The 13,190-nt window shown below is 49.0% G+C and overlaps 1 protein-coding gene across 2 annotated transcripts in view; it reads right to left on the bottom strand.

The window, feature by feature from the left end:
* pik3ap1 (phosphoinositide-3-kinase adaptor protein 1) overlaps positions 1-13,190 on the bottom strand; it is a 244,812-nt gene that overhangs the window by 95,482 nt on the left and 136,140 nt on the right. For both annotated transcript variants that reach the window (XM_072491866.1, XM_072491865.1), the window contains exons 6-7: positions 1,524-1,656; positions 485-681 (exon numbers count right to left, since the gene is read on the bottom strand). In XM_072491866.1, the coding sequence (XP_072347967.1) occupies positions 485-681; positions 1,524-1,656 (330 nt within the window). The remainder of the gene's footprint in view (positions 1-484; positions 682-1,523; positions 1,657-13,190) is intronic.

Below are 13,190 nucleotides of genomic sequence, written 5' to 3'. Positions count from 1 at the left end.
TTGCCATAAAATGGTTGCGGGGCCAACAGGCCATGTGCAGGCATGGTCTTCCTTAATGGCGGAGGGCGAGGGTCACTGCCTCTCTGATAAAATTCAACACCATAAATAATTTCAGGAGAGAATTGGGCTGGCACCTAAGGGCAAGGAGCTTGCAGGGCTATAGACAGAAGTGTGGACGTGGAGCTCAGCACAACTGATCTTTCATGAGCCAGGACAGGCTCCTTCTGCGTTCTATTGTTTTTACGATTGAGAACAACATTCTGAGGAGAGTTTGGGGCCTTTTGTTTGAGTGGGCAAACTCAACAGAAAACCTTGATCACCGCCTGAACCAAGGTGAGTGGAGCCCCCCCCCCCCCCCCCCCCCCCCCCCCCACCACTCCCCCAACCTGTTCTCTGTATTCAGGAGGTGAAGCCCACTTAATGGATGTGACAGAGGCTGTGGATTATCACTGTCTCCACGCTATTATCACAGGTGAGCCCTTACCACGTATTCGTCCATGAATTGTCGGAGGTCTGCATAACCATTCTTCTCCGCCATGTTGTTCGGGTAATCACCCTGCCTGTTGGCCACGCTATAGGCCTGCAATGCCCCCGGGCACTGCAGCAAAAGGGCAGTCAGGTTTTTCAGACCGTAACTGGCTGCAAAGTGAAGGAGCGTTGGGAGTTCTTCGTCACGCTGAGCTGTGGGAATATTGAACCATTCATCAATGCACTGGCACTGCTCAGCATCTGCTTGACAGCTGTGTCAACAATCTCTGCTGAGCTGAATCCATTAAAGGGTTGGAGCTCTGTAAAGCATCCATAATGAGATTCCATTACACAACTCTGTCAACAAAGCCTCCAGAGCTTTAGAAGTAGTGGAACAGGTGTTGTTCTGTCACACTGCTTCGAAGGCTGAACAGATGTTGACCTGGACATCAAAGAAAAGGTCAAAGTACAGGGTGCAATTGACACAGCACTTTATTCAGTGGATAATGTACTCTAGTGCAAGTGAAGATTTTTCCGCTTTCACATTATTTGCCAATTTAAGTGGACTACCTTTTCTAAACAAAGCCCAAACAAAAATCGCATACTTAACTAAACAGACATCCTTACATTGTGGCAAATTAACTAGGCAACACCTTTTGAGCTTACCTGTCAAAAGGTTCTGACTCCAGACTAGGTGCACAGCATCTCAGGTGGCTCATAACCCATGGGGGAGTCCATGTCGTCGACCAAAATTGACTGAATGAACCTAGTGAGCGTCTAAAACGCGTGCCCCCCAACCCCCCTCAATGGAGCCGACAAGCTTGGGAACGGTCACTGTGTAGGTTCACTACCTGCATTCTTACCCCATGCTGCTAGAAACAGCTGGTGAAGGGAATGGAGGCGGGAGTCCCAGAATTGGGATCCATCCAACTCGGTTGTGACACGGACAGAGGAATCAAAATCCCCCCCTCCCCAGAGTCCACCTGACCACGTGGACTGTAGATTCGCTTCACACACGGTCACCTCCAGAGTCTGGATCACTAATAAACACTCACTTGTAGATAGATCAGCCTCTTCCAACTGATTAATTCCAAATATGTGCAGCCCGTTAGCTGGCATGTTTCTCCTCAGTGACTCTGTCAGTAGTTTATCCAGTGTATCTCTGTTATATGGTATAATATGGAAAGCCTGCAGACGAGAAGCAGGAAGAAGATTATAGCTGAGAGATGTGCGTCTCTGACAAGAGATGCTTCACAACCAATTTTTGTTACAGCCCGAAATACATTCTTCAACTGACTCCGTTTGAAATGTGAACAATTTTGGCGAAGGCTCAGGCAATCCTGATCCACGCTTGTGAAAAAGAGGAACAAAAAGAGAGGGAGTAGACAGGAGATTAGCCGGGTTCACTCAAAAGGAGGCAGGGGCCAACAAGATGTGGAGAGCTGAATGACACCTGTGGTATTTCTTTTAAAGGAAAGTCCTGCAGACCACGAAGATACAAACAAACGGGAGCTTTCTTAAAAAGGGGTTTACTCTACAGGCTGGACTGATGGTCGATAATGTCATCAATATGTCACATGATCGGACTCTTAAAGTGACCTTGATCGGACTCTTAAAGTGACCTTGTTCCAGCGAGGAACAGACATGAATACACAACAGCGGTGTCTATGGCCTCTGGAGGAAGCTTTCAATTCGAGCAGACCCATTTTTCTGGGGTACAAATCAATGAGAAACTGCAGAATTCCACGCAGAGATCTGACCTTTGGTGACGGTGGGGTGGTCTGGGTGTTGGGGTAGTGAAGGGGGGGAAAAGGGAGAAAATAAACATGTTTATATAGAACATAGAACATAGAACAATACAGCGCAGTACAGGCCCTTCGGCCCACGATGTTGCACCGAAACAAAAGCCATCTAACCTACACTATACCATTATCATCCATATGTTTATCCAATAAACTTTTAAATGCCCTCAATGTTGGCGAGTTCACTACTGTAGCAGGTAGGGCATTCCACGGCCTCACTACTCTTTGCGTAAAGAACCTACCCCTGACCTCTGTCCTATATCTATTACCCCTCAGTTTAAGGCTATGTCCCCTCGTGCTAGCCATTTCCATCCGCGGGAGAAGGCTCTCACTGTCCACCCTATCTATCCCTCTGATCATTTTGTATGCCTCTATTAAGTCTCCTCTTAACCTTCTTCTCTCTAACGAAAACAACCTCAAGTCCATCAGCCTTTCCTCATAAGATTTTCCCTCCATACCAGGCAACATCCTGGTAAATCTCCTCTGCACCCGTTCCAAAGCCTCCACGTCCTTCCTATAATGCGGTGACCAGAACTGTACGCAATACTCCAAATGCGGCCGTACCAGAGTTCTGTACAGCTGCAACATGACCTCCTGACTCCGGAACTCAATCCCTCTACCAATAAAGGCCAACACTCCATCGGCCTTCTTCACCACCCTATCAACCTGGGTGGCAACTTTCAGGGATCTATGTACATGGACACCTAGATCTCTCTGCTCATCCACACTTTCAAGAACTTTTCCATTAGCCAAATATTCCACATTCCTGTTTTTCCTTCCAAAGTGAATCACCTCACACTTCTCTACATTAAACTCCATTTGCCACCTCTCAGCCCAGCACTGCAGCTTATCTATATCCCTCTGTAACCTGCTACTTCCTTCCACACTATCGACAACACCACCGACTTTAGTATCGTCTGCAAATTTACTCACCCACCCTTCTGCGCCTTCCTCTAAGTCATTGATAAAAATGACAAACAGCAACGGCCCCAGAACAGATCCTTGTGGTACTCCACTTGTGACAGAACTCCATTCTGAACATTTCCCATCAACCACCACCCTCTGTCTTCTTTCAGCTAGCCAATTTCTGATCCACATCTCTAAATCACCCTCAATCCCCAGCCTCCGTATTTTCTGCAATAGCCTACCGTGGGGAACCTTATCAAACGCTTTGCTGAAATCCATATACACCACATCAACTGCTCTACCCTCGTCTACCTGTTCAGTCACCTTCTCAAAGAACTCGATAAGGTTTGTGAGGCATGACCTACCCTTCACAAAGCCATGCTGACTATCCCTGATCATATTATTCCTATCTAGATGATTATAAATCTTGTCTCTTATAATCCCCTCCAAGACTTTACCCACTACAGACGTGAGGCTCACCGGTCTATAGTTGCCGGGGTTGTCTCTGCTCCCCTTTTTGAACAAAGGGACCACATTTGCTATCCTCCAGTCCTCTGGCACTATTCCTGTATCCAATGATGACATAAAAATCAAAGCCAATGGTCCAGCAATCTCTTCCCTGGCCTCCCAGAGAATCCTAGGATAAATCCCATCAGGTCCCGGGGACTTATCTATTTTCAGCCTGTCCAGAATTGCCAACACCTCTTCCCTACGTACCTCAATGCCATCTAATCTATTTACCTAGAGCTCAGCATTGTCCTCCACAACATTATCTTTTTCCTGAGTGAATACTGACGAAAAATATCCATTTAATATCTCGCCTATCTCTTCACACTCTACACACAACTTCCCATCCCTGTCCTTGACTGGTCCTACTCTGTCCCTAGTCATTCGCTTATTCCTGACATACCTATAGAAAGCTTTTGGGTTTTCCTTGATCCTTCCTGCCAAATACTTCTCATGTCCCCTCCTTGCTCGTCTTAGCTCTCTCTTTAGATCCTTCCTCGCTACCTTGTAACTATCCATCGCCCCAACTGAAACTTCACACCTCATCTTCACATAGGCCTCCTTCTTCTTCTTAACAAGAGATTCCACTTCTTTGGTAAAGCACGGTTCCCTCGCTCGGCACCTTCCTCCCTGCCTGACCGGTACATACTTATCAAGAACACGCAGTAGCTGATCCTTGAACAAGCTCCACTTATCCAGTGTGTCCAAAACTTGCAGCCTACTTCTCCACCTTATCCCCCCCAAGTCACGTCTAATGGCATCATAATTTCCCTTCCCCCAGCTATAACTCTTGCCCTGCGGTGTATACTTATCCCTTTCCATCCTTAACGTAAACGTCACCGAATTGTGGTCACTGTCCCCAAAGTGCTCACCTACCTCCAAATCCAACACCTGGCCTGGTTCATTACCCAAAACCAAATCCAATGTGGCCTCGCCTCTTGTTGGCCTGTCAACAAACTGTGTCAGGAAACCCTCCTGCACACACTGTACAAAAATCGACCCATCTAATGTACTCGAACTATATCTTTTCCAGTCAATATTTGGAAAGTTAAAGTCTCCCATAATAACTACCCTGTTACTTTCGCTCATATCCAGAATCATCTTCGCCATCCTTTCCTCTACATCCCTAGAACTATTAGGAGGCCTATAAAAAACTCCCAACAGGGTGACCTCTCCTTTCCTGTTTCTAACCTCAGCCCATACTACCTCGGAAGAAGAGTCCCCATCTAGCATCCTCTCCGCCACCGTAATACTGCTCTTGACTAGCAGCGCCACACCTCCCCCTCTTTTGCCTCCTTCTCTGAGCTTACTAAAACACCTAAACCCCGGAACTTGCAACATCCATTCCTGTCCCTGCTCTATCCATGTCTCCGAAATGGCCACAACATCGAAGTCCCAGGTACCAACCCATGCTGCCAGTTCCCCTACCTTATTTCGTATACTCCAAGATTGGGTTGTTGTATGCGTAGATTACGGATTGTGTTTGTAATAGTGTCCAAAGATGTACAGGTTAGGTGGGGTTACGTGGGATAGAGTGAGGGATTGGGCCTAGGTAGAGTACTCTTTCAGAGGGTCAGTACAGACTCAATGGGCCGAAGAGCCTCCTTCTGCACTGCAGGGATTCTCTGGCTTCTTGGGAATCTTTCCTGTACTCTCTTTAACACGTTCACATGTTTCCTAAAACAAGAACTGGATGCAATAATCCAGTTGCGGCTTTACCAGTGTTTTTTACAAGTGCAGCATAACATCCTTGCTTGTGTACTCTATGCCCCTATTAATACAGCCCAGGGTAATCTATGCACTCTCTTTTTTGTATTAAATATTTTATTGAAAATTTTTGGTCAACCAACACAGTACATTGTGCATCCTTTACACAATATTATAACAACACAAATAACAATGACCTATTTTATAAACAAAAAATGAATAAATAATAAATAACAAAAATGAAAACTAGCCCTAATTGGCAACTGCCTTGTCACAAGTAACACTCTCCAAAAATATAATTTAACAGTCCAATATATAGTTATCTGTAGCAACGACCTATACATACTATACAGTATATATGAACAACCCTGAGAGTCCTTCTGGTTCCCCCCCCGCCCCCCACACCCCTCCCCCCCCCCCCCCCCCCCCCGATCCTGGGCTGCTGCTGCTGCCTTCTTTTTCCCATTCCGTCTATCTTTCTGCGAGGTATTCGACGAACGGTTGCCACCGCCTGGTGAACCCTTGAGCCGACCCCCTTAGGACGAACTTAATCCGCTCTAGCTTTATAAACCCCGCCATGTCATTTATCCAGGTCTCCACCCCCGGGGGCTTGGCTTCTTTCCACATTAACAATATCCTGCGCCGGGCTACTAGGGACGCAAAGGCCAAAACATCGGCCTCTCTCGCCTCCTGCACTCCCGGCTCTTGTGCAACCCCAAATATAGCCAACCCCCAGCTTGGTTCGACCCGGACTCCTACTACTTTTGAAAGCACCTTTGTCACCCCCATCCAAAACCTCTGTAGTGCCGGGCATGACCAAAACATATGGGTATGATTCGCTGGGCTTCTCGAGCACCTCGCACACCTATCCTCCACCCCAAAAAATTTACTGAGCTGTGCTCCAGTCATATGTGCCCTGTGTAATACCTTAAACTGAATCAGGCTTAGCCTGGCACACGAGGACGACGAGTTTACCCTGCTTAGGGCATCTGCCCACAGCCCCTCCTCGATCTCCTCCCCCAGCTCTTCTTCCCATTTCCCTTTTAGTTCATCTACCATAGTCTCCCCTTCGTCCCTCATTTCCCTATATATATCTGACACCTTACCATCCCCCACCCATGTCTTTGAGATCACTCTGTCCTGCACCTCTTGTGTCGGGAGCTGCGGGAATTCCCTCACCTGTTGCCTCGCAAAAGCCCTCAGTTGCATATACCTGAATGCATTCCCTTGGGGCAACCCATATTTCTCGGTCAGCGCTCCCAGACTCGCGAACTTCCCATCCACAAACAGATCTTTCAGTTGCGTTATTCCTGCTCTTTGCCACATTCCATATCCCCCATCCATTCCCCCCGGGGCAAACCTATGGTTGTTTCTTATCGGGGACCCCCCCAAGGCTCCAGTCTTTCCCCTATGCCGTCTCCACTGTCCCCAAATCTTCAGTGTAGCCACCACCACCGGGCTTGTGGTGTAGTTCCTCGGTGAGAACGGCAATGGGGCTGTCACCATAGACTGTAGGCTAGTCCCCCTACAGGACGCCCTCTCTAATCTCTTCCACGCCGCTCCCTCCTCCTCTCCCATCCACTTACTCACCATTGAAATATTAGCGGCCCAATAATACTCACTTAGGCTCGGTAGTGCCAGCCCCCCCCTATCCCTGCTACGCTGTAAGAATCCCTTCCTCACTCTCGGGGTCTTCCCGGCCCACACAAAACCCATGATGCTCTTTTCAATCCTTTTAAAAAAAACCTTCGTAATCACCACCGGGAGGCACTGAAACACAAAGAGGAATCTCGGGAGGACCACCATCTTAACAGCCTGCACCCTCCCTGCCATTGACAGGGATACCATATCCCATCTCTTGAAATCCTCCTCCATCTGTTCCACCAACCGCGTTAAATTTAACCTATGCAATGTGCCCCAATTCTTAGCTATCTGGATCCCCAGGTAACGAAAGTCCCTTGTTACCTTCCTCAACGGTAGGTCCTCTATTTCTCTACTCTGCTCCCCTGGATGCACCACAAACAACTCACTTTTCCCCATGTTCAATTTATACCCTGAAAAATCCCCAAACTCCCCAAGTATCCGCATTATTTCTGGCATCCCCTCCGCCGGGTCCGCCACGTATAGTAGCAAATCGTCCGCATACAAAGATACCCGGTGCTCTTCTCCTCCCCTAAGTACTCCCCTCCACTTCTTGGAACCCCTCAACGCTATCGCCAGGGGCTCAATCGCCAGTGCAAACAATAATGGGGACAGAGGGCATCCCTGCCTTGTCCCTCTATGGAGCCGAAAATATGCAGATCCCCGTCCATTCGTGACCACGCTCGCCACTGGGGCCCTATACAACAGCTGCACCCATCTAACATACCCCTCTCCAAAACCAAATCTCCTCAACACCTCCCACAAATAATCCCACTCCACTCTATCAAATGCTTTCTCGGCATCCATCGCCACTACTATCTCCGTTTCTCCCTCTGGTGGGGCCATCATCATTACCCCTAACAACCTCCGTATATTCGTGTTCAGCTGTCTCCCCTTCACAAACCCAGTTTGGTCCTCGTGGACCACCCCCGGGACACATTCCTCTATTCTCATTGCCATTACCTTGGCCAGGACCTTGGCATCTACATTTAGGAGCGAAATAGGTCTATAGGACCCACATTGTAGCGGGTCCTTTTCCTTCTTTAAGAGAAGCGATATCGTTGCTTCAGACATAGTCGGGGGCAGTTGTCCCCTTTCCTTTGCCTCATTAAAGGTCCTCGTCAGTACCGGGGCGAGCAAGTCCACATATTTTCTATAGAATTCGACTGGGAATCCATCCGGTCCCGGGGCCTTTCCCGCCTGCATGCTCCTAATTCCTTTCACCACTTCTTCTACCTCGATCTGTGCTCCCAGTCCCACCCTTTCCTGCTCTTCCACCTTGGGAAATTCCATCCGATCCAAGAAGCCCATCATTCTCTCCCTCCCATCCGGGGGTTGAGCTTCATATAATTTTTTATAAAATGTCTTGAACACTCCATTCACTCTCTCCGCTCCCCGCTCCATCTCTCCTTCCTCATCCCTCACTCCCCCTATTTCCCTCGCTGCTCCCCTTTTCCTCAATTGGTGTGCCAGCAACCTGCTCGCCTTCTCCCCATATTCGTACTGTACACCCTGTGCCTTCCTCCATTGTGCCTCTGCAGTGCCTGTAGTCAGCAAGTCAAATTCTACATGTAGCCTTTGCCTTTCCCTGTACAGTCCCTCCTCCGGTGCTTCCGCATATTGTCTGTCCACCCTCAAAAGTTCTTGCAGCAACCGCTCCCGTTCCTTACTCTCCTGCTTCCCTTTATGTGCCCTTATTGATATCAGCTCCCCTCTAACCACCGCCTTCAACGCCTCCCAGACCACTCCCACCTGGACCTCCCCATTATCATTGAGTTCCAAGTACTTTTCAATGCACCCCCTCATCTGCCATTAGTCCCATGTCCATTCTCCAGGGTGGGCGCCCTCCTGTTTCCTCCCCTATCTCCAAGTCCACCCAGTGTGGAGCGTGATCCGAAATGGCTATAGCCGTATACTCCGTTCCCCTCACCTTCGGGATCAATGCCCTACCCAGCACAAAAAAGTCTATTCGCGAGTAGACTTTATGGACATAGGAGAAAAACGAGAACTCCTTACTCCTAGGTCTGCTAAATCTCCACGGGTCTACACCTCCCATCTGCTCCATAAAATCTTTAAGCACCTTGGCTGCTGCCGGCCTCCTTCCAGTCCTGGACTTCGACCTATCCAGCCCTGGTTCCAACACCGTATTAAAATCTCCCCCCATTATCAGCTTTCCCATCTCTAGGTCCGGAATGCGTCCTAGCATCCGCCTCATAAAATTGGCATCATCCCAGTTCGGGGCATATACGTTTACCAAAACCACCGTCTCCCCCTGTAGTTTGCCACTCACCATCACGTATCTGCCCCCGTTATCCGCCACTATAGTCTTTGCCTCGAACATTACCCGCTTCCCCACTAATATAGCCACCCCCCTGTTTTTCGCATCTAGCCCCGAATGGAACACCTGCCCCACCCATCCTTTGCGTAGCCTAACCTGGTCTATCAGTTTCAGGTGCGTTTCCTGTAACATAACCACATCTGCCTTAAGTTTCTTAAGGTGTGCGAGTACCCGTGCCCTCTTTATCGGCCCGTTCAGCCCTCTCACGTTCCACGTGATCAGCCGAGTTGGGGGGCTTCCTACCCTCCCCCCCTTGTCGATTAGCCATCACCTTTTTCCAGCTCCTCACCCAGTTCCCACGCAGCTGTATCTCCCCCAGGCGGTGCCCCCCCGCCCATCCTCTCCCATACCAGCTCCCCCCTCTCCCCAGCAGCAGCAACCCAGTAATTCCCCCCTCCCACCCCCCCGCTAGATCCCCCGCTAGCGTAATTACTCCCCCCATGTTGCTCCCAGAAGTCAGCAAACTCTGGCTGACCTCGGCTTCCCCCCGTGACCTCGGCTCGCACCGTGCGACGCCCCCTCCTTCCTGCTTCTCTATTCCCGCCATGATTATCATAGCGCGGGAACCAAGCCCGCACTTCTCCCTTGGCCCCGCCCCCAATGGCCAACGCCCCATCTTCTCCACCTCCCCTCCTCCCCCCATCACCACCTGTGGGAGAGAGAAAAGTTACCACATCGCAGGATTAGTACATAAAACCCCTCTTTGCCCCCCACATTCGCCCCACCACTTTGTTCGAACGTTCTTTTTAATAACCCGCTCATTCCAGTTTTTCTTCCACAATAAAAGTCCACGCTTCATCCGCCGTCTCAAAGTAGTGGTGCCTCCCTCGATATGTGACCCACAGTCTTGCCGGTTGCAGCATTCCAAATTTTATCTTCTTTTTATGAAGCACCGCCTTGGCCCGATTAAAGCTCGCCCTCCTTCTCGCCACCTCCGCACTCCAGTCTTGATAAACGCGGATCACCGCGTTCTCCCATTTACTGCTCCGAGTTTTCTTCGCCCATCTAAGGACCATTTCTCTATCCTTAAAACGGAGGAATCTCACCACTATGGCTCTGGGAATTTCTCCTGCTCTCGGTCCTCGCGCCATCACTCGGTATGCTCCCTCCACCTCCAACGGACCCGCCGGGGCCTCCGCTCCCATTAACGAGTGCAGCATCGTGCTCACATATGCCCCGACGTCCGCTCCCTCCACACCTTCAGGAAGACCAAGAATCCTCAGGTTGTTCCTCCTTGCGTTGTTTTCCAGTGCCTCCAACCTTTCCACACATCGTTTCTGATGTGCCTCCTGCGTCTCCGTCTTCACCACCAGGCCCTGTATATCGTCCTCATTCTCGGCTGCCTTTGCCTTCACGACCCGAAGCTCCCGCTCCTGGGTCTTTTGTTCCTCCTTTAGCCCTTCGATCGCCTGTAGTATCGGGGCCAACAGCTCTTTCTTCATTTCCTTTTTGATCTCTTCCACACAGCATTTCAAGAACTCTTGTTGTTCAGGGCCCCATGTTAAACTGCCACCTTCCGACGCCATCTTGGTTTTTGCTTGCCTTCCTTGCCGCTGTTCTAAAGGATCCACTGCAATCTGGCCACTCTCTCCTCCTTTTTCCATCCGTATCCAGGGGGGATTCCCTTCTGGTTTACCGCACAGTGTTTTTAGCCGTCAAAATTGCCGTTGGGGCTCCTATCAAGAGCCCAAAAGTCCGTTTCACAGGGAGCTGCCGAAACGTGCGACTCAGCTGGTCATCGCCGCACCCGGAAGTCATCTATGCACTCTCAACTGGTCCTGCCACCTTCAATGATTCAGACACATATGCACCCAAGTCCCTTTGCGCTCCCGCACCCTGTTTAGAATTTATTTTATGTTGCCAATCCATTTTTTTCCCTCCAAGGTGAATCGCTTCACATTCTCTGCATTAAACTTCATCTGCCGCTTGTCTGGCCATTTCACTAATACGTCCATGTCCTTTTGAAGTTCTGTCCTCACAATTCACAGCGCTTCCAAGTTCTGTATCATCCGCAAAATGTTCCCTTTCCAGCAGGGTCTAGATTATTAATAAATACCAGGAAGATATTCCCGTAACAGCCTCCCCGAACAGGCGCCGGAATGTGGCGACTAGGGGCTTTTCATTTCATTTCAAGAGCAATGGTTCCAACAGTGGCCTCTGGAGAGTTGCACTACAACCATTACTCAGCTTTGAAAAACATCCATTCTCCATTACTCTGTCAATTCCGTATCCATGTTGCTACTGTCCCCTTCATTCCATGAGCTACAACTCTGCTCACAAGTCTCTTGTTTGGCACTGTATCAAATGCCTTTTGGAAACCCATGTATACCACATCCACTGCTCTACCCTCATCGACCCTCACTGTTACCTCTTCAAAAATCTCCAGCCATTACATGTGATTTTCCCTTACGAAATCCAGGTTGGCTTCCTTTAATTAACCTGCATTTGTCCATGCAAATATTAATTTTGTCCTGAATTATTGTTTCTAGATGTTTCCCCACCACTGAAGTTAAACTGACTGGTCTGTACTTTCTGGGTTTATCTTTACACTGATTTTTGGAACAAGTGTGTAACATTTGCAATTCTCCAGTCCTCTGATGCCCACCAGCACCCCCCCCCCTCCCCCCCCCACTCAGAGTCTAAGGAAGACTGGAAAGATATAGCCAGTGCGTCTGTTGGCGGCCTATACTGTTTAGCACAGGGCTAAATCACTGGCTTTGAAAGCAGACCAAGGCAGGCCAGCAGCACGGTTCAATTCCCGTAACAGCCTCCCTGAACAGGCGCCGGAATGTGGCGACTAGGGGCTTTTCACAGGAACTTCATTTGAAGCCTACTTGTGACAATAAGCGATTTTCATTTCATTTCCAAGATATGTAACTGCATCATTTTAATTCCTTAGCTTTCGCCAAATAGGTTGTGTCTTTTTCATCGATGTTTGCTGATGATACAAGGCCAGCTGAGACTGCAAGCTGTGAGGAGGATACAAAGATATAGTTGGGTTAATTGAGTGGGTAACAAGGTGACAGATGGTGTATGACATGGAGAGGTGTCCGAGCCCATTAACCTTGGTTGTAAGAATCCAAAAGGTGTGAAACCTGTTAATGGTAAATGTTCAGAGAGATTGGGGTGTGCTTGTACCAGGAAGGCAGAAAGTTAGTTGAAGAGCAAAACACTACAATGCTGGCGATCTGAAATGAAAACGTCAGCATGCACGTACATCGAGCAATTAGGAAGGCCAGTGGCATGTTGGCCTTTGTATTGAGGGTTCGGAGAACAAGGATAAAGAAGTCTTCCTGCAGTTGTTCAGGGTTTGCTGACATCTGGAAGACTGTGCGCAGTTTTGGTCTCCATCTTTAAGGAAGGATATTCTCATATTGGAGGCGTTAAGGCAGCAGCTCAGTCGATTAGTCCCTGGGATGAGGGGGTTGTCCAATGATAAAAGGCTGAGTAAATTGGGTCCATATTCTCTGGAGTTTAGGAGAATTGCAGGTGTCCTTGGTGTAATTGTAGATTCCAAGATTACGGAGAGGTCTGTCCCAGTACTTAGAACAAGTGCGTAGTTTCAGGATAAGAACAAAGAAAAGTACAGCACAGGAACAGGCCTTTCCTTATAAGATTTTCCCTCCATACCAGGCAACATCCTGGTAAACCTCCTCTGCACCCGCTCCAAAGCCTCCACATCCTTCCTATAATGCGGTGACCAGAATTGCACGCAATACTCCAAATGCGGCCACACCAGAGTGTTGTACAGCTGCAACATGACCTCCTGACTCCGGAACTCAATCCCTCTACCAATAAAAGCTAACACACCGTACGCCTTC

The sequence above is a fragment of the Scyliorhinus torazame genome, chromosome 28 (assembly GCF_047496885.1).
Source record: "Scyliorhinus torazame isolate Kashiwa2021f chromosome 28, sScyTor2.1, whole genome shotgun sequence".
NCBI lineage: Eukaryota > Metazoa > Chordata > Chondrichthyes > Carcharhiniformes > Scyliorhinidae > Scyliorhinus > Scyliorhinus torazame.
This window is presented reverse-complemented; position numbering and strand designations above follow the sequence as displayed.